The 26795-nt window shown below is 49.4% G+C and overlaps 1 protein-coding gene across 1 annotated transcript in view; it reads left to right on the forward strand.

The window, feature by feature from the left end:
• The first annotated feature begins 327 nt into the window (after window positions 1–327).
• SLC28A1 (solute carrier family 28 member 1) overlaps window positions 328–26795 on the forward strand; it is a 47298-nt gene continuing 20830 nt past the window's right edge. Inside the window, 10 exon segments of the mRNA XM_073799909.1 lie at window positions 328–431; window positions 1932–2147; window positions 3024–3243; window positions 3510–3797; window positions 5954–6044; window positions 10055–10116; window positions 10118–10245; window positions 17469–17622; window positions 18285–18398; window positions 20013–20069. Coding sequence (XP_073656010.1) covers window positions 427–431; window positions 1932–2147; window positions 3024–3243; window positions 3510–3797; window positions 5954–6044; window positions 10055–10116; window positions 10118–10245; window positions 17469–17622; window positions 18285–18398; window positions 20013–20069 — 1335 coding nt within the window. The 5' untranslated portion in view covers window positions 328–426.

Genomic DNA, 26795 nt, shown 5'->3' on the forward strand with positions numbered 1-26795 from the left:
ACCACCCCAGTGAGATCATGTCCTCAGGAAACAGGCCACAGGGAGTCAAGTGACACGCCAAGGTCACACAGCTGGATGGGCCACAGCCAGGACCCATGAAGTCCTCCAGCTCTTGTTCTTTCCCTGGGGGCTCATCCCAACCCACCCAGCCTCCCAACCGCCCAGCCTGTGGCTCTCAGCCAAATTCCACCTGAAAAGAGCACTTGGTTTCTGGGGGACCAGGATCGCTGATTGACTGCCCCTCCTTCAGGGCAGGAGCAGGGGAGCAACACAGGGTCTCCTGGCCTGGAGGAGGAGAGCAGTGTGTCCAGACAGCCCTGAGATGGGACCTCTGACAGCGATGACACCGGCCAGCCTGATGGTGCCAGCCTCTCTGCCAAACACCTCACCTGCATTTGCTCATTTAATCCCCATCAATATTTATTTATGAGGTAGGTACTATTACCTCACGTTTTACAGATGAGGAAACCAGTTAACTTTCAGAGCCAGGACTGAATCTAGACCTTTGGGCTCTAAGGGCTCATTTTAAGACACACAGCCTATTAAATCCTTGTTGGAGAGATCAGGGCACACGAAGATGTCAAGGCTCTAAGGTGCAGCGTAGGGAATGTTTTGGAACAAGTTTGGCTCCTCCTGGATGTGTTGTGCCTCCTGGCTTCTCTCTGGGCACCAAGAGAGGAAGGAGAGGAGAGAGGAGAGGATGGAGGAGGGGGGAAGGGGAGGGGAGAGGGAGCAGGAAAGGGGGGAAGGAGGGGAGGAAGAAGTTAGAAGTGGGCAGAGGCAGAGAAGCAAGTACAGTCCCGTCTGCCCTTCACCGGGGCTTGATGAGGCCCCCTGCCAGGGCAGCTACAAGCCCATCCCTGTGGAGGCTGCCCGTGGTGGCAGGTGTTCTGCTCAGGATGAACCAGATGATGCCACAAACGTTTAGTTTATAATCAAGGCAGCACACAAGCCTCCAACAGAGTGAGTGGGGCACAGTGTGGATCTCCACCCAAAAGAGCAAATTGCAAAAAAGCTGGTATAGTATAAGCCTCTTTTGTAAAATGAATAACCCAAAAGAGTATTCACTTATGAAAAATGTCTGGAGAAAAATTCCACAAGCTCAGTGGTGGTCATATCTGGAAGGCTCAGATTAGAGGGATTTTTAACTTCCTGTGTTTTGTATATTTCTATAATGTTTAAATGTTTGCTGATGCATGTGTAATACTTTGGTAATCAGAATGACAAAAAAAAAATGTTTTTAAAGAGAAGGGGTACCCCCCACCCTTCATCCATCATGGTTCCCAAACTTCCAAAACAACCAGCCTGTGCTGGTAACTCCGCCTCTGTGTTACCAGGAAGTGTTTATGCATCATAAAGGATTTTGTCCTGAGTGTGTATGATTAATTATTAAGGAGATGTTGTCAATCCTGTCAGATAAGTTTAATGTTTAGTTTGAGGACTGAAATGTTAAAGGCTTTGCCCATTGACTTTGCACACTGTTGCTTCGGTGTCAGTTAAAAAGCCATGGAACCAAAGGGCAAGCTGCGATTTTGTTTTGTTTTCAAGACCACTTAGACCTGAAACACTTTTATTATTTATAGCACTACACTGCTTTCCTTATCTTCAAGCTCAGGAAAATAGATTGCTGTTATAATTACTGATCCAGTGAGGAAAGGGAGACTGTGTAAGATGCAAAACGAACGATAAAACACATGATCCAAAAAACTGAATAGCACTGATGGCAGGTGGAAAAGGAGGCCCCAGGAGGGGATATGGGGAGAGAGAGTAATAAAGCTGAGCTTCCTGGAAGAGGTGGGCCTGTTTGGGAGCAGGAAAGAGTGGAGAGGAAGGCGTTATTGAGGAGGAAGGCAGATTCAGTTATGAGGCAGGAGCTCCGCAGGCCAGGCCTAGAGTGAGGCCCACTTGCCCCGTTTCCTCTTTTCCCTGAGAGAGGCCAGGGTCCCTGCCCCGGCCGTGGCCCTGGGCTCTGGAGACCGTGCTGGACAAAGCCAGGTGGGAGGCCCAGCCAACTCCAACTCTGGACTCTGCCCAGGAATTTCCACTGAGATGAGAAGACAGGCCAAAACGCAAGCAGGTTGGATCCAGCCCGTCCCCGTGGAAACACGCTTCCATCTCCCTGAGAGGGACTTGTTGACCACAAATATGTGAGTAGGAAGAAGAGCCTGCCCCTCTCCGTGCAGCTGTGTGTCTGTGTTTGCGTATGTGCATGGGTGGCTGGGCTTTCCCAGGCTCTGCCTGTGTGAGTACTTCCCTACGTGGGCCTGCTCATGTGTGCCCTTGCATGTGTGCTCCTGGGTATGTGAGCTTAGCCAGTCTGGTGCTTGGGCAAGGTAGGGTGCTACCTAAGGGGAAGAAAAAGAGGGGGGACAGGAGTGAAGAGAGATGGAGTCGTCGTTAGGGCTCTTATTTACAGATGAGTTTAGGCCTATGTACTGAGCTTCAGCAAAGAAAAAAAAAGAAAGAAAGAAAAAGAAAAAAAAAAAGGACTATATTGGCTCCTGTAATTGAAAAGCCCAGGGGTAGTACTGGTTTCAGGCATAGTTGGATCCAGGGACTGGAATGTTGTCTTCAGGATATTGTCTCTCCATCTTTCAGAGATGAGAGAGTGTAATACAATGAAAATATCACTTAATGGCAATGGTTTTAACCTGTTGCGGTGAGTGATGAAAGCTAAGACCTGTCTTCAGAAAAACGCCTTTCAGATACATACACATGCTATACACAATTCCTTCCTTTCCTTCTCTTTGAAGTGGGCAGGCCTTGCCCTGTTTCTGCCTGACCTCCCAGATTTACAAGGACTTGCCTCTCACAGGTTCAGGAGTGCAGGGAGCGGGGGCCTTCCTCTGTCACTGGGGCCCCTGGCACAATGAGGGTTGAGCTCTGGGACGGGAGAGGCTATGCCAGGCCACAGCTCCCCGCTCCCCGCCTCCTCCCTTCCATCCTCTGCCCTTCGCCCAGCCGCTCATCTGGGTCCTGCCTAGCCTCCCCTTTCAGCTTTGGGCCCTGACTTTGTCTTTCAGCTGCAAGGTCTGGTGCACGGAGGACGACACACCGAGCCTAAGAGAGGCCAGCTCTCTCACATCAGCGGCTGGTGGTTTGGAGAACATGGGGGCTGAGCTGTTGGAAAGCCTGGCCTGTCCCCTCCCCCACGCTGGTTTGGCCCCGCCTGGTGAGAGGGACCTTTGTTCATCATCTTCCTCCCGCCCCCACCTCCTCCTCACCTCTTTGCTTGAACACTTATGACCCCCGCAGTGTGTTGACCTCCTCCACACAGAGCAGCCCCCTTAATCACTCATTAAACATCTGTGCACACCTATCATATGCCAGTAGAGCCTGCCCTCGTCAGAAAGGTCAGGGAGGGGCTCACCCAGGAAGTGACATTTCAGCTGTGATCTGAATGATAAGGAGGAAGGTACTTCCCTGGCCATCCAGTGGTTAAGACTCTGTGCTTCCACTGTGGGGGGGGGGGTGGTGGTGGTGAGGGGGGCGTGGGTTCGATCCTTGGTTGGGGAACTAGGATCCCACATGCCTCGCCGCACAGCCGAAAAAATAAGAAATTAAAGGATAAGTCCCCAGTCCACTCCCGAGGCGACTGTGGGCACACTGGTGGCAGCCTGGGTCTCTCCGCACTCCAGGCCCCCAGCTCTAATTCTCGCGTGAGGCGGGAGGCACACTCCGGTCCATCTCTGGTGGCTTTAGGAGGAAGGCCGGGACCCTGGCACAGTGACTCAAGCCCTGCAGAAGTCAGGGACAGCGGGAGCAAGGCTGGCCCCGAGCCCTCCTCAGGGTGGTAGGTCGTCTCCAGGAAGGATGTGGGCTGGCCCGGGGAGGAGGCCCCTGTGGGGAACCTGGCCTCCTGACAGGGAAGGGGCTCACTGGACCTTTGCTGAAGAAAGGAGTAAACGTGTTTTAGCCAACAGATGAGTCCTGCTGACCTTGGCCTCAGAGGTGAGCCAGGCCAGAGGTTCCCAATCTGCTTTGAAGCGGCCAGAATGAAAATCCCATGGGGGACCCCAATTTATACTGAGGAGCTGCTCTGGTTGAAGTTGGATGGGGTCCCTGAACCAGCCTGGTCCCCTCTTTACTCCCCATCTGCCTTCTACCCCATTCGGTCTCTGGGACACCTCAGGGAACCTTGAAGCTTAGTTTGAAAACCCCTAGACTGGGCCAGGCCCCTCCTTTCACATGGGGAGGCTGAAGCCCAGAGAGGGAGAGAGATGGACCCAGGTCACACAGGCAGCAAATCGAACCTAGAGCTTGGCCTCCTGACACCCAGGCCTACTGGGGGTGGGGGGTTCCTGACTGACCAGATCCTGAGCTGATGAGAGCGTGTTGCCCAAAACTTGGCTTCTGCGCACCAGTGCCAAATCGAATCTCGGAGACAGAGTTTTGGGTGAAGTAGAAAAGCATAGCTTTATTACTTTGCCAGGCAAAGGGAGACACAGCCGGCTCTCGCCCTCGAAAACTGTGTGTCCCTACCCAGGAGCATTTGGTGAGGAGTTTTATAGCAATGGTTCAAGGGTGGGGTGGCTGACAAGACTAGGGTGTGTGCAGGGCCTGCACCCCTTTACTTTTGTTTCAGGTAATCTTTTTTTTTTTTTTGCGGTACGCGGGCCTCTCACTGCTGCGGCCTCTCCCGTTGTGGAGCACAGGTTCCGGACGCGCAGGCTCAGCGGCCATGGTTCACGGGCCCAGCCGCTCCGCGGCATGTGGGATCCTCCCGGACCAGGGCACGAACCCGCGTCCCCTGCATCGGCAGGCGGACTCTCAACCACTACGCCACCAGGGAAGCCCTCAGGTAATCTTCTTGATGAGCTTCTCTGGTTGCTTTAATCTGGGCTCAGGTGATCTTTTCTGGAATGAAGAACGCTGACATTTCCCATCTGTTGGGTTTTAGTTCTGTAAAGAGCTCAAAGATATTGTTATGTGTTTCCCTTGAAGGGGACCCAGGACCCTGCCCCAAGGCTGCACTATTGTTTCTTGGCTGTTCCTCCCTTGTCTCTGCATCCCTTCCCTTCCCTGATCAACAACTGTTTGAATCTGCCCTTTGGGACTCAGGGAAGGTCATGGAGGCTGGAGTCTGTTCCCTACAAACAAGAAACGGGGGACATAGGCTTCTGTGCCCAGAAGGCCCTTAGGGTCCTGCTCGGTCTCAAGCATTGAGCCAGGTGGGGTTGCGGATTCCATCTGTCTGCCTTGGGATGAGATTGAGGAAAAATGCCTTACTTAGGAGGTGGGCAGTGGGGACAGAGAGAGGGGAGAGAGTTTCCTTTAAAAAGTGACTGGTGGCTGAATGAGTGTGAGTGAGCATCTCCTACGTGCTCAGCCAGGGAGACCTCAGAGGTATTCAGGTACCAGCCTTTCCTCCAGGGACAGACAAGTGACCAAGTGACCCGACAAGAATTGGCATTTGCACCGGGTCCAGAAGACAGTGGGGCTGTGTGACAGCTGCCAGTGGACTGTTCACACTTCCTCTCTCTGGGAGGTGCTGTTGACTCAGAGGATAATGTCCCACAGGAGTAAATGCAGAGCTGGGCGCCTCCCCACATGGCTCCTCAGACAGCTGGAAATGGGACAGGGGAGGGGAGGCAGCCATCGTGGTTTGTGCATTTCTGTATGTTGATAAGGTTCTTCCTTATTGTCTCAGTTGGTTCCTTCCCAAACCCTGGAGGCAGGATTATCACCGGGGTAGTGGTGCTCCTCCAGGCTGAGACACAGCTGGTACAGACAGAGGCCGGAAGGAGCGGACGGCCTGAGCCATTCCTTAGTTTGCTCTGGGCAAGGGTTGCCCTGTAACCCTGTGGGATGTCAAGGCCAGTGCCTGGCTCGCCCCATGTTGCCATTTTACTGGGGACGTACCTGAGTGGCTTCTACCTGGAGGCGTTGAGAATCCCCACAGGGGTGGGAGTCAGGGGCGCCACTCATAGACCCTGCTGGTCTTCTCCCCAAGAGGAGCCTGCAGCCAGCCCTGAGGGTGAGACGCTTCTGCAGGGAGCACGCACAGCTGCTTCGATGGATCTGCACAGGCCTGCTATGTACTGGTGAGCTTGGGGCCCAGCCCCACCAGGGAGACAGACACTCCTGCTTAGCCCCATGGCTCCCACCACCCAGGTTTCAGCCACCTCCACCCCAGCCATCCATGTCTCAGGGCAGGGTCATTCACTTACCCAATAACTCAACAAAGGTTTGTTGAGCACCAACTCAGGGCCAGCTCTTGTTCCAGAAGCTGGGGAATGAGAATTGAACCAGACCAGATCTTGTTCCCAAGGTACTCTCTGATCAGTAAGGGAGAGGGGAACAAATATTTCCACATGATGCCAAGAGCCATCTGGGAGCACCAAGGAAGGATGTGGGGTGATCAGGGAGGACTTCCAGGAGGAGGTAACATTCCAGTCTCACAGATTGAACAGGAGTTAACCAGGTAAAAGGGGAAGGACAATAGGAGTGAGAAGGCAGAGGAACACACAAGCAAAGGTGAAAACCTGCAGTATGTGGGCAGGCAGCTGATAAACATTCAAGTGTGGCTGGAGGGTAAAGTTCTAGACCGGGAGTGCCAGAGGATGAGGCTGGAGGGATGAGAAGGGGCCAGGTATTGGGAGGGAGTTGGAGAAACTTGGATTTTACCTCCAAGGCCAGAGAGAGCCATTGAAGGATTTAAACCGGGAAGTGTCAAGTTTGGATTCACATTGTGGAAACCCAGAAGAGGCAGGCGGGAAAGACGGGAGAAGGAGATGTTCAGGACCACGTTCCAGATGGGAGAAGATGAAGTGCTGGAGGATGGAAGGGGGCGGATCTGAGAAATCTTCGAGAAGCCACACCAGCCAGACTTGGGAGCTGATCACCTGTGCAGGATGAAGGAGGCCCTGGAATCCAGGATGCCTCAGGGTTCTGCTTGGACCACGGGGCTGGGTGATACTGCCCGCCAGAGCTAGGGAACAGGGGTGGAGGAGGGGATCTCAGCAGGGAGGGGGATGGCGAGTTGTTTCGGACAGTGTGTTGGAGGTAACCGCTGCCAGGCCCTCCAGGAGGAGAAGAGGTTTCCCAGGGGTGCGTGGAGAACGAATTGAGCGGTGGTTCGCGGATGGAAACCTGGGGACCGGCCACACGGAAGGAATTAGAGAGGGAGAGGAGTCCTGAGACAGCCTGAGAAGGCGTGCAGGTGGGGGCAGCAGCAGGACACCAGGAGCAGAGTCGGTGCAGAAGCCCAGGGAGCAAAGGGTTTCAAGAAGGAGGGGAAGATCACCAGCATCTCTGCGGTAAGGGGACCAGCAGGCCAAGGATGGAGCAGTGTCCGTGGGATTTAGGGACAAGGAAGTCATGGTGACTTAGGGTGGACTTGCAAAAGCTGGATGGAGAACAGGAGGAGAGGCAGTGTAGACAGTAAGTCTAGACAGCTCTTGTGAGAAATTTTTTAATGAGAACTGGGTGGGAATATTAAAGGAAGGCTGTGGCAGTGTCAAGGAAGGGGGTGTGTTTGTGAAGGGAGACACTTTGACTGTGTTTCTGAGCTGAGGCAGGGAGTTTGTAGAAAAAGGGGAAGAGCGAGGAGGTGGAGATGACCGGTGGAGCAAGGTCCCCTGGGCACGGGGAAGGAGGGGTCCAGGGCCCAGGCGGAGAGGCGGGTCCTCACAGCTGGAGGCTCGATTTGGCTTGGCAGGTGGGAGATGGACAGGGGAGGTGGGTGTGGATGCAGAGGCCTTCGTGGGGACTACACAGGGGAGAGGACATGGAGGCATGACAGCAGGGGCCCCAGTCTTCATGATGAAATCAAAAGCAGGATGCCCTGCTGCGATGGGGCTGGTTCATGGCCCTGGCAGCTTCCTCCTCGAGGTGTCGGACACCGTGAAGTCTTCCTTTGGCAGGAGCTGAGCAGGGCCGTCTTGGTTCCCCTTGTGTCCACCTTCACTCAGACTCAGATTTGTTTCTCTTGAAGAAATGATTGCATTCCTTCTAGCAGATAATGGAAATGACCTACCATATCCTATTTCCACTTTTGTCTTGGCTGTCAGGAACTCAGTCTCAGTCATTAAATTCTCCCTTACTTTCTCCATGTTCGGGATTTTGATTCCCTCCAGCTCTTTGATATCTTTGGTGTATCACGTCTTCTATGGCAAGGCTCTTCACGTACTTTCTGAAGTAGGTGTGGTAGAGAAATGAAGCTCATGCTCTCAGCACTTAGTCTGAGCCATAGCAATGGCTTCCTCGCCTTAGGTGGGCTTTCTCCATGGCTGACTGACAGGGAGGGCCTCAGCGTCCCCAATCTCAGAAGAGTGTACCTCTTGCCCATATTTCCAGCCAAGTCCCTGGAGGCCTTTGATGGGCCTAGCCTGGGTCATGTGCCCATCCCTGGGCCCAGGGGATGCTGTGGTCTCCCCCCCCTGAAGTGGGTCAGACACCGCGGGACCACATGGTCTAAGAGTAGGGAGGGGTGCCCAAAAGGAACAGAAAATCCTATCACTGGAGAGGTGAATGGATCCTAGAAGGATGAAAATACTTCCTAATACATGTTTCTCCCGTGTCCTGCCCTGGAGGACTTGTCCACACAGCCCTCTCTCCTACACGATGTGCTGGTCCCTGCTGGCTGCAGACAGACCCAGGTTGGAATTCCAGTCCAATTTCCTCCCTGTGTGAGTCACTTCACTTCTCATCTCTAAATGGGGATCACCACAGTACCGACCCGTGAAATGGGTGTGAGGAGTAATTCTGGCAGTGCTATAAATCGTGCTGACCTTGGTGCCTGTCTCCCACCAGCTCCCCCTCCTTTGACTTCCCACAGCCCTATGCCTGCATCCCTGGCGCTGCCCTGCAGAGCCTCACCTGTGTGCTTCTAACTAACCCCCATACAGGTGTCCCAGCCCACAAACTTCTGCGTCAGAGAAAAGCAACTTTATTTTTCATAACTTGACTTATGGAAAGTAAAGTTTCTATTTCAATTTCATTGTTCCAAGTGAGGGATAGGAACTGAACGTCTGTCAGTGTGGAATATGCCTTCACCTCTTTCTTCAGGAGTCCCTGGGGGTGATTATCCACGATCAGTTCTCAAGGGTCTGCTAACCTGTCCACTTCCCCAACTGGTCCTGGGTTCTCTGCCGCTGCAAGTAGCCGTGGAGACACCCCCATCTCCATCGTGGGCCTGTTCTGGTCTCCTTTCTGTCTGGGCCACTCACAGAGATCATTTCCTCTCCTTCGGTGCCTGCTGAGGTGTGCGGAACCTTAGAAGCCTTCTGCCTGCCCATGCATTCCACGCGTTTTCCTCTCCGTGACATTTTGCTGCCTCCCTGGGGCAGGACGCCTTTGCTTGCAATGCCACAAATATGCCTGGGCCTTTGCCACCTCCCCTGGCTCAGAGTTCTCTTCTCTGGGACCCACGGGTATCCTCTAACTAGTTTGGCAGCAGAGGGGGAGGGGGAGGGATTACGCTTACTCAAAATGTCCAATCCTACATTTTTTATCCAATGGAAATGTTATAAGTCCTTTCCATTCTTCAAGGGCTCTGGCTCTTGAAATTCATAAGCCAGGGAGAGATAGTTCCCCTCTGCTATCATATTCCTCTCTTGAGATATAGCACAGACTGGCCTAGCAGCTCAAATGGGGAGAAGGGCAAAGGGGGAAAAGGAAATTCCAGGAAGAAAAATGGTCACTGATGAATATTCAGAACGGGATCCTGACACACAAGTGAATGCCTTCCTGGAGCCACTGACTTATCCATCTCTGTCCTCCTCGGAACCTAGTGTGGCTCTGGAACATAGCAGGTGCTCCGTTGATGCTCAGAGATTCATGCTGTCTTGCCTCCTCCTTAAACATCTCCCTCAGCACTTCGGTCAGCACTTTATAGTTTGCAAAGCCCTTTTACACACATTCTGTCAATTAACTTCATAATGACCCTCTGACAAAATAGAGACAATGGTGCTCATTTCCAGACGAAGAAACTAAGGCTCAGAGAGCTCTGGCTGGAGTAAGGTGGAGCTGGAGGATAGGGCTGCGGGGTCCTGCAGACGCCAGTGTCATTATGGATGACCCCGTCTCTGTTTCATCCTCCACCTACTCCCAGCATTTGCTGCCTTCCTGCTGATGGCCTGCCTCCTGGATTTCCAGAGGGCCCTCACCTGTGTGGTGAGGTGTCCTCACCCGTGTGGACCTCGTCTTCCTGGCCCACAGCCTGCTGAAGAGGCTGCTGGGGCCAAAGCTGCTGAGGTGTGTCAAGCCTCTGGGGCATCCCGGCCCGAACCTCTGGTTTAAGAGGTAAGTGAGGCCCCAGGGGAGTATGGGGGTGGGCAGGCACATTGGCAGAGGGCCGCTGAGTCAGCTGCGGGGTCACAGCCAGTGCTGGGTGGGGAGGTCCTTTGTCCTTGTCGCACCAGAGGGCTCCTGGGCCATGGAGAGCACATGTTACTTGCCTGCCTCCTGGGAGCCCCGGAGCAGGTGTTGCTGGGTGGCTTCAGAGGCATCTTTGTGCCATCTTTGTGGCGTTTTGTCAGTTCCCACCTGATTCTCTGCTCCAGTTAAAACAGGTGCCTATGATACCTGAGGACAGGAATCAACAGTTTCCTAAATTCAGATATCCCAGCCCATTCAAGCAGGGAGGACCCATATCAGTGCCTCCTATCAGATCACCTGGAGCATGCGTGAGACATACAGCCGCAGGGGACCACCCCTGGAGTCTGATTCAGCAGTCTGAATTGAGGTCCAGGAATCAATATTTTTTTTAACTTTTTATTTTATATTGGAGTATAGTTGATTAACAATGCTATGATAGTTTCAGGTGTACAGCAAAGTGATTCAGTTAAACATATACATGTATCTATTCTTATTGAAATTCTTTTCCCTTTAGTTAATGTTTTTAGTTAGCCACCAGGGGATTCTGATGTAGCCGGCCATGTTCCTGAACAACAGTTTGGGATCCCCTGGTTTTTAAACTGGGTTCCTTAGAGCTCTGGAAACCTTGGAGGTACCATAGGGCAGGTGAGGGAGATTGGAGAGGGGAACATCAGACACCCTGCCTCCCAGTCTCCATTTCAACCAGACAGCTCTATTTTATCTGTTTTATAAACAGGTTTGCAAAAACAAGAAAAAATTAGCTGGAAAAAAATGTTTCTATGGCTTAAAAAAGGTACTCTTTTTTTGTTGATGAAGAAACTGGTGCCCAAAGATAATCAATGAGTAAGCCAGGCAGGTGCAGGGCATAATGGTGTTTCCCAAAGTAAGACCCCCGCACCACAGCAAAATGCTTTGAGCCAGCCTATAAACAAAGTTTTAGTTTTATTTATACATAGATTTGTTTTTACATTTGCCTTCTCTTTATTAAATAGATTTATAAAAGGATTTATTTTTACAGTCATCTTCTGTTTATGACAAATCACTGATACTGGTTTTCCATTTGAGGTATTGTTATAAAGTTTCCTTTAAAAAAACATATGCAGGTAGGGAGTTCCTTGGTGGTCTAGTGGTTAGGATTTGATGCTTTCACCGCCATGGCCCCAGGTTCAGTCCCCAGTTGGGGAACTGAGATCCTGCAAGCTGCATGGCATGGCCAAGGAAAAAAAGAAAAATACATGCAGATAAACTAGACTGTATAAAAACTAAAATGTTTTGATTCAGAGGACACCATCAACAAAGTGAAAAGACAATCCACAGAATGGGAGAAAATATTTGCAAATTATATACCAAAAAAAAAAAATCACAGCAAGATACCACTTCCCATCTACTAGGATGGCTGTAACAAAAAAGATAAATGATAGCAAGAGTTGGCAAAGATGCGAAAAAATTTGAAACCCTCATAACACTCCTGAAAGAAATGTAAGATGATGCAGCTGCAATAGAAAACAATGTCAGTTCCTCAAAATGTTATACATGGAGTTACCATACCCAGCATTTCCACTCTTAGGTATATACCTAAGAGAAATGAAAACATATATCCAAAAACTTATATGCAAATGTTCATGGCATCATTATTCATAATAGCCAAAGTGGAAACAATCCAAATGCCCATCAACCATTAAATGGCTGAATAAATTGTGTCTATACATATCATGGAATATTATTTGGTCATAAAAAGAAGGTAGTACTGATAAATGCTACAATAATGACAAAGCTTAAAAACATTATGCTAAGTAAAAGGCACCAGTCACAAAGAACCATATACTGTAGGATTCCATTTATATGAAATGTCCAGAATAGGAAAATCTATAGAGACAGAGAGTAGAGTAGTGATTTTTAAAAAATATTTATTTATTTATTTGGTTGTGCCGGGTCTTAGTTGCGGGAGGTGTGCTCCTTAGTTGCGGCTCATGGGCTCCTTAGTTGTGGCATATGAACTCTTAGTTGCTCATGCATGTGGGATCTAGTTCCCTGACCAGGGATTGAACCCGGGCCTCCCGCATTGGGAGCTCGGAGTCTTAACCACAGCACCACCAGGGAAGTGCCGATTAGTGACTGACTAGGGCTGGAGGGGGATGGGAAGATGGGGGTGGTGAGTAGAGGTGTGGGGTTCCTCTTTGGGCTGATGAAAATGTTCTAAAGTTGATTGCAGTGACGGTTGTACAACCCTGTAAATATACTAAAAACCATTGAACCATACTCTTTTTTAAAAAAATTAATTAATTTTCATTTTTGGCTGCGTTGGGTCTTTGTTGCTGCACCCAGGCTTTCTCTCTAGTTGCAGCGAGCAGGGGCTACTCTTCGTTGCGGTGTTCAGGCTTCTCATTGCGGTGGCTTCTCTTGTTGCAGAGCATGGGTTCTAGGTGCATGGGCTTCAGTAGTTGTGGCACGCGGGCTTCAGTAGTTGTGGCTCGTGGGCTCTAGAGCGCAGGCTCAGTAGCTGTGGCACACAGGCGTAGTTGCTCCGCGGCCTGTGGGATCTTCCTGGACCAGGGCTCAAACCCGTGTCCCCTGCATTGGCAGGCGGATTCTTAACCACTGCGCCACCAGGGAAGCCCTGAACCATACTCTTTAAATGGGAAAATTGTATAGTATGTGAATTTTGTCTCAATAAACTGTTTTTAAAATACATGCATTTGATTTCGGCTTCCAAAATCAGGTCAAGATGGAGTAACAGAGACCAGGTTTATCCTCTCGCTTGAAGCAACTAAAAATCCAGAACAAATAGTATATGGCTCTTAAGAAATTGGGCATCAGGCAACAAAGGACAGTGATCCTTGAGAAATAGGAAACAAATGAGATGAGCTCTATGATTGCCCCAACTTACTGCATTGAGGGGGTTTCCAGGCCACAGTGCAGGAAAGAGGCATTAAGGTGGGGCCAGTAGATTTCCTGAGTTGAAAAGACAGAGCTTGGACTTCAGGAAAGCCAAGGTGACTAGAGTTCACAATGCAGAGTACCAGAGGGGAGAGATCTGTTCCCGGGATCTGCAGAGGGTTCTCCTCCAGTATTCAACTGAGTTCTGATCAGTGAATGCGTATGAGGAAACTATGCAAGGCCTAGAAAAGAACCACTGAAAAGGATTAGAGAACAGTGCCCAGAGATCACACAGGGTCAGGAGTAGTGTTTGCTCTCAATAATCAGAGTGGAAAACCTCATGATTCACCAGATATTGTTTAGAGTACTAAGAAAGATCTTGGGTCAGTAACAGGGAAAAATTAACCACAGAATAAACGCTGCTCAGGTTCTACCTAACAAATTTTTTAAAAACTTGAAAGAGTCAAACGGAGCATCAGTTAACCATGGCACATTAAGTAGGCAAACAGGCAAGTAATTGAAATCTCCAAAGGAGAAGGAGGGAAGAAAAAATACTTGAAGAAATTATATCCAAGAAATTCCAAATCTGATGAAAATTATAAACCCAGACATCCAAGAAACTCTACAAACCTACAGCACAAGAAACACGAAGAAAACCACACCAAAGCACATCATAATCAGAGAAAGCATTTGACAAAATTCCACTCCCGTTTCTGATAAAAATTCTGAGCAAACTAGGAATAGAAGGGAACGTCCCCAATCTGATAAAGACCAGCTACCAAAAATCTACAGCTAACCTCATACTTAACCGGGAAAGACTGAGTGCTTACCCACTGAAATCAAGAACAAGGTAGGAACGTCCATTCTCACCACTTTTATTCAGCATTGTACTGGAGGTTCTAGCTTGTGCAGTCGGGTAGGAAAAAGAAATAAAAGGCATGTAGATTAGAAAGGAAGAAGTAAAGCTGTCTTTATTCACAGACAACAGGATTGTCTACATAGAAAATCCTATGGAATCTACCAAAAAAACTAGTGTAACTAATAAGTGAGTTTAGCAAGTTTGAAGGATACAAGCTCAACATACAAAAAACAAAAGTATTTCTCTATACTAACAACAAACAATCATAAATTAAAATTATAAATGTTATTTAGAATAGCATAAAACATATGTAATACTTAAGGATAAATCTGACAAAAGACCTGCAAACCTGTGCATGGAAAACTACAAAACATTGCTGAGAGAAATTAAAGACAAATAAATGGAGCAAAATATCAAGTTCATGGATTGAAAGAGTCAATATTTTTAATATATCAATTCTCCTCAAATTAATCTATAGATTCTAAGAGTATTCAATCAAAATTCTAGCAGACTTTTGGGATAGGAATCAAAACATGATTCTGGAATTCATATGGAAATGTGAAGAACCTAGAATAACCAAAACGACTTTGAAAAAGATGAACAAAGTTGATGAATTTACACTACCTGTCTTTAAGACTTATTATAAAGCTACAGTAATCAAGACAATGTGGTATTGGCATCAAGACAGACAAATAGATCAATGGAATAGAATAGAGAGTACAGAAATAGACCTACATATATATAACCAATTGATTTTTGACAGGGGTGCTAAGACAATTCAGTGAAGAAATAATAATCATCTCAACAAATTCTTCTAGAACAATAGGATATCCATATGTAGAATAAGAAGGAGGAGAAGAATAGGAGGAGGAGAGAGAAACAAAGGAACTTTGATCCATGCCTCACATTATATTAAAAAATTAACTGAAAATAGATCATAAACCTAAATGTAAAGCCTGAAGCTATAAAACTACTGTAAGAAAACGTAGGAGAAAATCTTTGTGACCTTGAGTTAAGTAAATTTTTTAGATACAGAACCAAAATCACAATCCATTTTTTTAAATGATAAATTAAACTTCATCAGAATTCAGGACTTTTGCTCTTCAAAAAGACTTGGTTAAGAGAATAAAAAACGTAAGCTATGATTAGGAGAAAAGCTTTGAAAGTCATATACCTAACAAAGGACTTGCATCCAGAATGTATTAAGAACTCTCAAAACTCAAAAATAAGAAAACCCAGTTTAAGGGTGGGCTCAATATTTTAACAGATGTTTAGTTAAAGAAGATATATAAGTGGCAAATAAACACATGGAAAAATGCTCAACATCGTTAGTCATTAGGGAAATGCAAATTAAAACCACAAAGAGATACTGCTGTATGTCTGCTAGAATGACTAGAATTCAAATGAGTAACCATACCAACCATGTTGGCAAAGATGCAGAGGAACTGGAACGTTTACATACTGCTGGTGGGAATGGAAAAATGTAAAATGACTTTGGAAAACAGTTTGGCAGTCTCCTAAAAAGTTAGATCTACCATATGAGTCACCCATTCCACTTATAGTGAGAAAAGAAAGCGTACTTCCACATAAAGACTTGCACATGAATGTTTGAATGTTCATAGCAGCTTTATCCGCAATAGCCCCAAACCGGAAACAACCTAAATGTTCATCAACAGGTGAATGTATAAGCCAACTGTGGTATATCCACACAATGGACTACTACTCAGCAATACAAAGAAATGAATGCATGCAAAAACATGGATGAATCTCAAAATAAAATAATTACGCTAAGTGAAAGAAGTCAGACAAAAAAATATGTACTGTATGATTCCATTCCTATGAAATCCTAGAAATTGCAAACTCACCTAGTGACAGAAAACAGATCATTTGCTGCCTGGGGATGAGGGAAGGAATTACAAAGGAGTATGAAGAAGCTTTTGAGGGTGATGGATATAATACGCTCACTGTGATAGTGGTGATGGTTTCATGGTGTATACATATGTCGAAACTATCAAATTATACACTTTCAACATGTTCTATTTATTATGTCAATCATACCTCTAATACCAGGTGGGGAAGGGTGGAGGGAAGGGATAGTTAAGGAGTTTGGGATTGACATGTACACACTGCTATATTTAAAAAGGATAACCAACAAGGACCTACTGCGTAGCACAGGGAACTCTGCTCAATGTTATGTGGCAGCCTGGATGGAAGGGGAGTCTGGGGGAGAAAGGATACATGTATATGTATGGCTGAGTCGCTCTGCTGTGCACCTGAAACTATCACAACACTGTTAATCGGCTATATGCCAATATAAAATAAAAAGTTAAAAAAATCATATCTCTAATAAAGCTATTAAAAACAACCCCCTTCCAAAAAAAAAAAAAAACAAAACCCCAAACATGCATTTCAGTTTTTATAAAATGAGTTAACTTCAAGGAAAATAGTACAGGTGGCACAGAGACAGGGCAGAAATCGTGCCAATGGAACTGGGATGATAGGAGTTTGGGAAACACACCAAAAATAAACAGTCAACTCTGGGGTTAGCCTGATGGATTTCAGGTCCTGGGTCCTCCTCTTTCCGGCTGGTGACGGTGTACAGAACTAGTTAAGGGAATAGATTTGCTGCCAGAGTGCCTGGGCTAAGATCTCAGCTTTTCTACTTTCTAGATGGGCAGCTGTGGGCAAGTCATTTAACTTCCTGGGCCTCCGTTTCTTCATCTCTAAGATGAGGACAGTTACTGGAAGTCTCTCAGCACCCAGCATAGTTCCTGGCACATAATAGGTGCTCAGTGAACCTTATCTGTGGTTATAGTACCCAGTGAGTTGGAGACTGGGTCGGGGCTAGACCTTGTTCACCCAGTACCCAGACCTGGGCTCTTGAACATTTCAGGCTGCCTCCTGGACAAGCAAATCCCAGCCCCAGGGAGGGAGGTGTTGCTGTAAAAGTTGCATCCAGCCCTAGCTCTCAGGTGCTCAACTCTGCATTCCAGACTGACACTACTGCTTCTGGGCTTTGGGGGAGCAGAGCCCATGGTCCATGGTACTGAGTTCTAGCCCACACAGGCCCCACCTCACCCTGGCAAGGTCAGAGGCTGGGCTGAGCTGAGCATCATTGCAGCTTTGAGAATTCCTGCCTCTCGATGGGGCCATGTGCTCGGCACCATGCTAAGCTGAGTGCACACATCCTCTGATTTAGTCCTCTCGGCAACCTTGAGAAATGGGGTGTCTTTGGCTTTGTTTACCCAATGAGGAAACTAGACTCAGAGAGGCTATGTGGCCTGTCTGAGGTTACACAGCGTTCTCTCTCTGCCCTCACCAGCCCTGAGTACCCTTTCTCTGGGGCCCTGGGTGCTATTGTGTGGGGGTGAGGAGATGCTGACAGTGATGATTTTCTGCCCCTCTCCCGCAGGGAGCCCTTTCTAGCCCTTGCTGCTTTCCTGGCCCTGATCCTATGGCTGGTTCTGGACACCTCTCAGCGGCCTGAGCAACTGGTGTCCTTCGGAGGAATCTGCATGTTCATCTGCCTCCTCTTTGCCTTCTCAAAGCATCACTGCGCAATGAGTGCTTAGCTATCAGGTCCAGAGTGGGCTGCAGCCCCTTCCCTCTCTGATATCAGGTCCCCCCCCCACCATTTCACAGTGTGGTTAACACCTTCCCCCAGACTCCAGCCAAGCCTCCCAGAGATCCTGATGCACACCTGGGTGTAGGGATCACTGCTAAGGAGTCATTAAATGCTGAGAGGTAGCAGCAGCCCTTAGGAGTCCAGCTCCCTTCTGCTGGGGATGGGGAGAGTGCACTGAGGGAGAGAGAGTGGGGTCAGAGTGGCTGGGAGCCCTGACTATATAGGAGGGATGGGGGAGGATCCAGACAGACAAAAGTTACATGGAAGCCGGACACTGATGCCACAACTCCAGCTCCACCTACCCCGTGATGACCCAGGACCAAGTGCCATGGCACACTCCAGGATGGTCCTTGGTTAGATCTTGCCCTACCCCTGCCCACTTCCCAGGTGCATTGCTGCCAAGTGTGGCCTATTCTGAACTTCATGGGGAATGTAACCATTGGCAACTGGCCCAGAGCTCTGGCTGGGTCCAGCCCTCATCCTACAGACTGGCCAAATCTCCCATAGCCCCTTAGCAGTGCTGTGCCCTCTGCCCTCACCCAACTGTTCCCTGTGGAACTCCCGAGGAGCTGAGCTCACCAGGACCTTTCTATCGGGTGGCAGGTATCCTGGCGGGCTGTGTCCTGGGGTCTTGTACTACAGTTTGCACTTGGACTCTTCGTCATCAGAACAGAACCAGGATTTATTGCATTTCAGTGGCTGGGCGACCAGCTCCAGGTGTGTACATGGGGTGCAGTTGCCCAGGGCGTGTTGGGTTTCCAGGGAATGGAGGAGAAGCCTCTCTGCTGGAGGGAGGTGGGCTGTGAGGACATAGAGAGGGACCGTGACCAGGATGGTGGGTGTGTATGGGGCCCAGACCAGCTGGGCAGCTGGGGGCTGAGCATTGCAGCTGCTACTTCTCTCAGGCCTGGTGCCACCTGCCCAGACAGAGCAGTCCTTTCAGAGGCTGGGTCTGATGTGGAAGAGAATCTCAAAACAGGTAGGTTCCTTGTGGGAAAGCCCACAAGGCATGTGGCCCTCAGTGGTCATAACAAAAGGAACTTATAATAGTCAAAAGTGCTTTAAAAATTGCAAATGATTTACTTTGTATGTGTATATGTGTGTTTAAAAATAATATTCAGTTTGGGCTTCCCTGGTGCCTCAGTGGTTGAGAGTCCGCTTGCCGATGCAGGGGACGCAGGTTCGTGCCCCGGTCCGGGAAGATCCCACATGCTGCGGAGCGGCTGGGCTTGCGCGTCCGGAGCCTGTTGCTCCACGATGGGAGAGGCCACAGCAGTGAGAGGCCCGCGTACCGCCAAAAAAAAAAAAAAAAAAAAAAATCATTTTGTTGAAGTTATACTTTTTTAATTCCATTTTTTTTATTGTGATGAGTACACATAACACAAAATTTAGCATTTTAACCTTTTTGTTTTCATTTTAACCATTCTTGAGTGTCATTAAGTTACTTCACATCATTGGGCAATAATGGTTTACTTTTTTCTTTATAAGTATGTTTCATATTTATTTATCTTTTATTTATTTATGTATGTTGTGCAGGGTCTTAGTTGCAGCATGCAGCATCTTTAGTTATGGCATGCAGACTTCTTAGTTGCAGCATGCAGACTCTTAGTTGCGGCATGCAAACTCTTAGTGCGCCATGTGGGATCTAGTTTCCTGACCAGGGATCGAACCCGGGTCCCCTGCATTGGGAGTGCGGAATCTTACCCACTGGACCACCAGGGAAGTCCCATGATTTACTTTTTAAAATATAAATTATCAAGGACGCAAGGTTGATCCTATACTCACCCCTCTCTCACCATCTCAAATTTCCATGTGCTCTCTACAGGGAGAAGGAGGGGCACGCCAAGGGTATCTGCATGGGTGTCGTGCAGGAAAAGACAGTGGCTGCTCTGGGCACACCCCTCATTTTATAGATGAGAGCACTGAGGCCTGGACAACTGAAGTGACTTGGCCCTGCAGTCACAGTGCTCGTTCTGGTCCTAAATACAGGTCTCTTGTAGAAGCATAGCCAGATCGCAACACCAAGGCCAGGAGCCCGGGATGGTGACATCGGTGGGGAGGGGAGTGAGCAGATACAGCGGGCACCACCTTTGACAGCCTTCTCCAGGCAGCTCACTGTTTGCTTCCTCCTTTGTCTCTTCTTTATCGTTCTCGTCCTAACAACTCTCATCTCTGAGTATTTCTTTACAATTTATTGAAAATGTGTCTCTTCTGGAGGACGTGCTTGGAAGGAGCAGGCGCCCATGAGTGTGGCTTTAATGACACACGTGGTGCCCTGGCCCCTGTAAAGCCCACGACCTGGGCGGACTAGTCCTGCAGATCTCCTTTCAGATCTTCCTGAGATACAGGTCCAGCTTCTTGTCTGGGGAGGATGCCTTTGCATTTCAGGTCAGCTTGACTCTTGGCCCGTAAAGCCTTTAACAGCCTCTGCCCTCCCCCTCCAGCCCAGGCGGAGGGGGAGGGCTCCTGCAGGCAGAGCCCTGCTACTGGAAGCTAATGAGGCTTAAGCCTCGGGGTCCCGAGAGGGGCCCCGGCAATGCACTCACTTGGGGGTATGTTTTCAGTATATTTTGTAAAACTTGCAAAAGTAAGATATATCTGTATTCTTTTCCAAAAAAAAAAAATGAATCCCCAAATCATAGAATTGCTGGGAGGCTGAGGACGAGAAGAGAGGGTGAGGACATGGAGATAGCACCTGCTATAACCTTAGCCCCTGACATGCTGCAGGGACCTAGAACTGTAAAGCACAGTTTCCAGGAACGCTTACGCTCCAAAGATCCTCTCAGGGTACTCCTCCTTCAAGGCCCCTCACAGGTTACCTCTGCCAGGAAGCCTGCCGTTATTAGTCCAGCTGCAAGCTCTAAGTCGCTCCTCTGGACTCTCCTAGACCTACAGTCCCTCCCTCCTTCTTTCCCTCTTTCCTTCCCTCCTTCCAACAAAAATGTGTGCCTTCTGCAGTGCAAAATATTATAGGGGAAATTGAGATAAAGACTGAAAGACTTTGTTGTGTACTGGTAGAGCCCTAACTGTAATTTAAAACAAGGCAGGCTGTGCTGAGTATGCGATGGGGTGACTGCTTCACTGTTCTGGGGTGGAACTGTGGTTATATTTCTTCTTTCCCCGACTGACCGCCCAAGCACCCAAGTGCCTCCTTTAGTAAGATCTCGAGTGTAGCTCCTCTGTCTGCCTCACATCCACATTGTCTCAGGACCCTGCGGCCGCTCCAGGCTTAATGCCAGGTAGAGAGAGACGGAGACGTGGGCCCCACTTACCCAGTAGCTCGCCCCAGTTTCTGCCCTGTTACCATAGCAGCACAGATGGGAGTTGGTGCTGCCCACTCCAGCACGTCCTGGACCACAGTAACCATGGGGCTGCCGTGCAGGATCCCACGCGTAGGTTCCAGAGATTTCTGCTTTTCGCCATTACTCAGCCATCGTTCCCAGAGCCTCCCCACCCTGCTTGGGGGAGTTGGGGCCCAGAGGCTTCCAGCCCAAGCCATGGGTTTGGCATGGACTTCTGGGTGTCAAGCCAGTTCACGAGTCCAGACACCTCCAGCCCACCCCCAACCCTGAATCATGGTGAGGTCCTCTGGGAGCTTTGGTCTCTGTTTGCGCCAGCAACTCTCTGGGAAACATCCACTCCATCCAAGGGGTTCCAATAATGTCAGCCCTAGGAGGAAATGGGGAGGGACCAGGTTCCTGTCCTCTCAGGACAAATTTGTCCATCATGTTTTTCTGAGATCACTTCAGTGTAGGGAGAGGATCACTTCTGTGTAGGCCTCTGTCAGCCCCTCCAAAAGTTCCCTAACACCATTCTTGTAGGGCAGAGGCGGGGAAGGGCTGCTCCCTTTACATTTGCATTTCCAAGTAGGGGCCACCAAGGTTTCAGGGAAAAACAGTGAAGTCCTGCTCCAGGGTGGCTTCTTATGTCCACCAGACAGAGAAACAGTGGCGGTGGCTTCTCACACTTTACAAGGCAGACTACAACACTCTGTGATTCGACCTCCCCAGGCAGCCAGGTTCAGGTGTAACTGGCACGAAGGAAAGCGTCTGGGGAGTCCATTTAGGGAGACATTTTAAAAAATAAGGACAGTGAGGATGCCCCCTTAAGGAAGTGGCATTTGAACTGGAGCCTTAGGACAGGAAAAAATTGGAGGCACAGAGATAGTCAGGGAGAAGAAATGGCTGGGCAAAGGCGTGGAGGTGAGAGAGTTCTGGGCTGTCTAAGGTAGAGGGTGTAGTTCAGTTCGACGGGCAGGTAAGCTATTTGAAGGAAAGGATGGATTGGAGGATAAACTGCAAGTGTGGTGGGGCTGTCTCTTGAAGAGTCTTAAATGCCAGGCTGAGGCACCTGGATTTGGTCCCCAGGAAATGAGGAGCTATTGAAGATTTTTGAGCAGGGAGGGACTTGATTGGAGCTTTGGGACAGTTGTGATTTCAATAGTAGGTAGGAAGGGTTGTAACCAGGATGCTTGGAAAAAGGGACCAGGGAGGAGGCTGCCTCACACCCAGGTGATGACGCAGGGACCACCAGACTGCCACAGTCCAGAAGGGAGGCCACCGTGGGGAGCGAAGTGGGGGTGTGCAGCTGAGAGACCAGCTCCATGAAGCTCGTCACTTAGCTCCACACATTGCAGCTGTTACTTTTAGCTGTTGGAGGACACAGCCTGGGTCTTACTCATTCTGGTGTCGGTTAACTGACCCTGAGCCCAGCAAAGCCCTGCCCAGTGCCTGGTACGCTGCTTTTTGCTGAATGAATGAGATGGATAAATGATGGTTCTTCTGTGCAAGTGGGAAGTCTCTCTGCCTGCTGGGAACGTCTGGCTCTTTGAGGCCCTGGCTGTGGGTTGGGCTCCCACACAGCCAGCCTCCCCCTGGCTGGGCCACCGTTCCCATGACTGTGTGGTCCTGAGCAGCTTGTCCTTTGGCCCAAAACCAGGGCTGAGCTCTTCTTTCTCCAAACCTCCCCAGGAGAGGCCAGAGCTTCCCAACCTTCTAGAGCCAAAAGCTACACACAGGCTTTGCAGCAGGATCCAGGGCCCCCAGAAACAATTGTGTCCCCCTCTGACCTGAGATTCTGGTGGAACAGTGAAGAAAAGCTTAGGGAGAAGGAAGTCATAGTAACAGCTACTAGTTCTGGAGCAAGGACTCTATGCCAGGCACTCACTTCACCTTTACAACCCTATGGGGAAAAGAATATCATTATCCCCCTTTTTCAGGTGAGGATACTGAGGCTCAGAGTGGTTGTTGCTTGTGCAAAGCTCATAACGCTGGAGAGGGTTGGAATCAAGATTGGAATAAGCCCGATGCTCTTGCCTATTCACTTCTGTGCCTTGATATCAGAGCCCTTTCCTTGGTAGACAGTGGTAACGAAGGGGCCTCCAACCTTGGATCTTTGTTTTTCCCTTGGTTTAGAAGAAAACAGTATATCTTTGGTTCATTTGAAAGGGACAGAAACCCATTTGAAACTTGCTTTAAAGGGAGGAGAGAGGGAGGACTGTTTCTTGGCTCACAAGCTGGAAGGCAAGGTAGAACTGGTGCCAGCTGGAACCAGGGCCCCAGAGCTGCCAGGCTCGTGGCCCTCAGCCTTGAATCTCTGCTCATCCCAGGGTGTTAGCTTCATTCTTTCATACCAGATCTTCTCCTGGCCCCCAGCAACACCAGATACTCATTCTTACATGCGTGTCACCCAGCACGGGGGAAATTCTTCTCTGCCTGCTCAAGTTAAAAAATCCCAGGGTGGGTTTTGGATTGGTCTGCCTTGGGTCATGTGACCATTCTTGACCCAATCAATCACTAAGGCCAGGGCAGGGGATACTGAAGTTGGAGTGACCGGAGTCTCATGTTCCCACCCAAAGCCAGGGAGTCAGTTGCTCTGACTGAGTGGAAGCCACCCTCTGAAACTCACCATTTGAAGGATTATTGCCTAGGACCGGCAGGTACTATTAACCCCCCATTATAGAAAACAAGGCAGACAGCTCCCTGTAGGACCTGGATTAGCTCTGTTTTCAGGGTGCCCTTCTATTCTAGGTGAGCATCTGTGGTCTAGTATAGGAGCAGAGCACACGTGGCAGATAGCATACCTGCCTGGGAGAAACAGCAATGGCATGGACCCTTTGATCTGGAGTCCCTCCCAGCTGTAACGTGGGGCCGCCTTTGGGAGTCTAGGCTATACTTCCTGATCGGGGTGCTTAGCTCCTGAGTTCATTGGTCGTAAATGACAGAAACACGGCTCAAATTGATTTAAACGAAAAGATTAAACAGAAAACAAACAAACAGAAAGATTAATTCTGATAACTGAGAAATCCAGAGGCTTCAGGTCCTGCTGGATCCAGGTATGCAACATCACCTGGGATTTGCCTTGCTTATATCCTGGTTCTGTGTTCTTAGACTTGGCTTTAGTCTTAGTCTTAGTATTGGATAGGCTCTCTTGAGGTTGTGATAAAGAGGTACCAGGCTTACATCCAACCAACTTAGCAACCCTAGCAGAGAGAGAGAGAGAGAGCCTGTTTTCCACTAGCTCCAGCAGGAAATCCAAAAGTAGGCTCTTTTTAGCCTGGCTTGGGGTATATGCCATCCTTGAACTGTAGCCAGGGAAGATACCTCACTTTGATGCACCAAACCTGGAGCCTCTGGGCTGAGAGTAGAGGAGGGGTGGTTTCCTAAAGGAAAGTCAAATTTTTTACCGAAAGAAGTGAGGGAAGGGGCATCCAAGCAGCTGCCGTCCACCAGAGCCACCACTCCGACTTCTCTCCCAGTTCAGCAAAGAGTGTATCACCTGGCTTGCTGCTCTGTCCATCCCCTCGCCAGTGTTAGCTGTGTGTGTGTCTCTCCTCCCTTTCTAGAAGAATGTGTACACACCTGCTACTTGCATCTCTCCCCGAATCACCCTTCAGAACCATGGATTCATAGACCGTTGGGCTAGGAGGGAGCTCATTGATCTTTGGGCCTCCTGTTTAGATTACAGATGGTCAAACCATGCCCCAGAGAGGAGCAGTGACCTGGGCATAACTGCGCAGTGAGTTCAGGTAGAGGCAGGGCTAGAACCAGGTTGTTGGACTTCAATTAAGCGATGTTTTCTTCCTCATACTCTAAGTAGAAGTCAGTGACATCAGTTATCCCTTCCAAATACAAAAAGCATCCCTAATAACAACAATGATAAATTTAAAACCAGTTAATAGCTGCTAAAGACTTTGAGGTTGGATGTTCAGTCAAGAGAATAAAAACAGGAGAGGTGAGTTTATCATTAACCAGGCTTAGCATTTCCTAGTCAAACGCCAGCTATTCCCTGGCCCCGGGGAGGCCCTGTCCTCCTCTGCACAAATTCCTGGCCAGTGTATTATTAGCCAGTGGTCTCCTTAGCAAAGGCATGCCGGAATGAGGGAGGACTTAAGACAAATGCTCCATGGCCACAGAACTCCCTTTCTCAACAAGATTTACTAATCACAAAGTTTCATTCACACCCTGCGCCCCTGCCTATCTCTCTCTCTCTCTCTCTCTCTCTCTCTCTCTCTCTCTCTCTCTCTCTCTCTCTCTCTCTCTCTCTCACTCACACACACACACATACACACACACACACACACACACACGCACACACTTGCCGAGCTTGGGGCTTATCCTCAAGCTGGGGGTAACTTTGTTAGTGCTGAGTCGAATGGAAGACTCAAGAGTTTTCTTTCCGTCCTTTCCATGAATCATGTGGCCCTAGTCCAAGGTCTTTGGCCCATGTCAGCCTGGGGAAATCTCTGAGCTCACTCAGATTTTCAGAATCCAAGCTGCTTCCTGCTGGGCCACGGTCCAGCTCATTGCTCCTCCAGGAAGCCGAATCTCCCTGGGACTCCTTCAGCCCTCAATGTCCTCTGGCACGGTCGACGTGGCAGCCACCTCCTGGCTGTATGGTCTCGATTAGTCATTCCACCTTGGCTCCATCTCCCTTCTAGTAACTTTCCACCCACACGATCGCCTCCCCCCCCCCACTCCCACACCTTCCTGGGTCTGGCCGACCTGGGAGCACATGCTCACTCGCTCACTCGTTCCTTCACTATCACTCCAGCCTCTGGAACACGCACCCACTCACGAAGCTCAGCAGTGCTGATGAAATGTTCTCCCCGAGGAACCCCTAGGCAGAAAGTGTTTTCATCTCCCAAGGGTTTCGGGGTGTCTGCCTGATGCAGCCTCTGCAGTCCCCAGTGGTCATCAGCGCCAAATGTGGCCAGAAAAAAACACATCAAGTAAGATAAGAACTGACAGGTGCCCTTGGATTTAGTCATTAAGGGGTCACTGGTAACCGTAGTGAGCATGATTTCCAGAGGAGGGAATGCAAGGGAAGTGGAGACGGGGGGGGTGCTGAAAGGAGGGGGATGGGATGATGGAACTGGAGAGATCTTATGAGAATGTGGCATCTGCAGAGGCCTCTGAAGGAGACTTTGACAGGCAGAGATAAACAGGCATGGGGGCAGACTGGTGAGGTCATTCTGGGTGAAGGGAATGGCATAGGCAGGAAATCAGGAGGCATGCGCAGCTTCTGTGGCCTTGGAGTAAGTCCCTTCCTCCTTCTGCAAGGTCGGTGGACATTGCAGCAGTGTCCTCCGAGGAATTTTCCAGCTTTGGGTATTTTTGGTTTACTGTGGCCTGGGGCTAGTGACAGGGCTTAGGCCTTGGGGGCTGGGGGTTTGGGAGCTGTTGGGACAGCCTTAGGAGGGCGTCAGCAGCCCTGGCTCAACTCCCTCCATAGAGAGGAAGTGGCAGGACCAGGCCCTGAGTGGGTTTAGCCCTGCCTTCAGAGCCTGTTTCCTGGGAAGAAGATGGCGTCTGCTCGGAGAGTCTGGTCTAGACTCTACAGCAGTGGTTCTTAGAGTGTGGTGTCCACGGGAAAGGACAAACTCTCAGGTGCACCCCAGATCTACTGAATCTGAAACTCTGGGGGTGGGGCTCAGAATGTGCATTTCTGACAAATTCCCAAGTGATGCTGCTGGTCAGGGACCACCCTTTGGGAACCACTGGCTTAGAGGCGCTATGCTTTCCTTTTCCCTTGAGTAAGGGTGAGTGCTGGTACTAGCAGGACCGGCCTGCTCTGAGTTTCCACAAAGTGGTGGTCAGGACTTACTCGAGGCTG

The sequence above is a fragment of the Tursiops truncatus genome, chromosome 2 (genome assembly GCF_011762595.2).
Source record: "Tursiops truncatus isolate mTurTru1 chromosome 2, mTurTru1.mat.Y, whole genome shotgun sequence".
NCBI lineage: Eukaryota > Metazoa > Chordata > Mammalia > Artiodactyla > Delphinidae > Tursiops > Tursiops truncatus.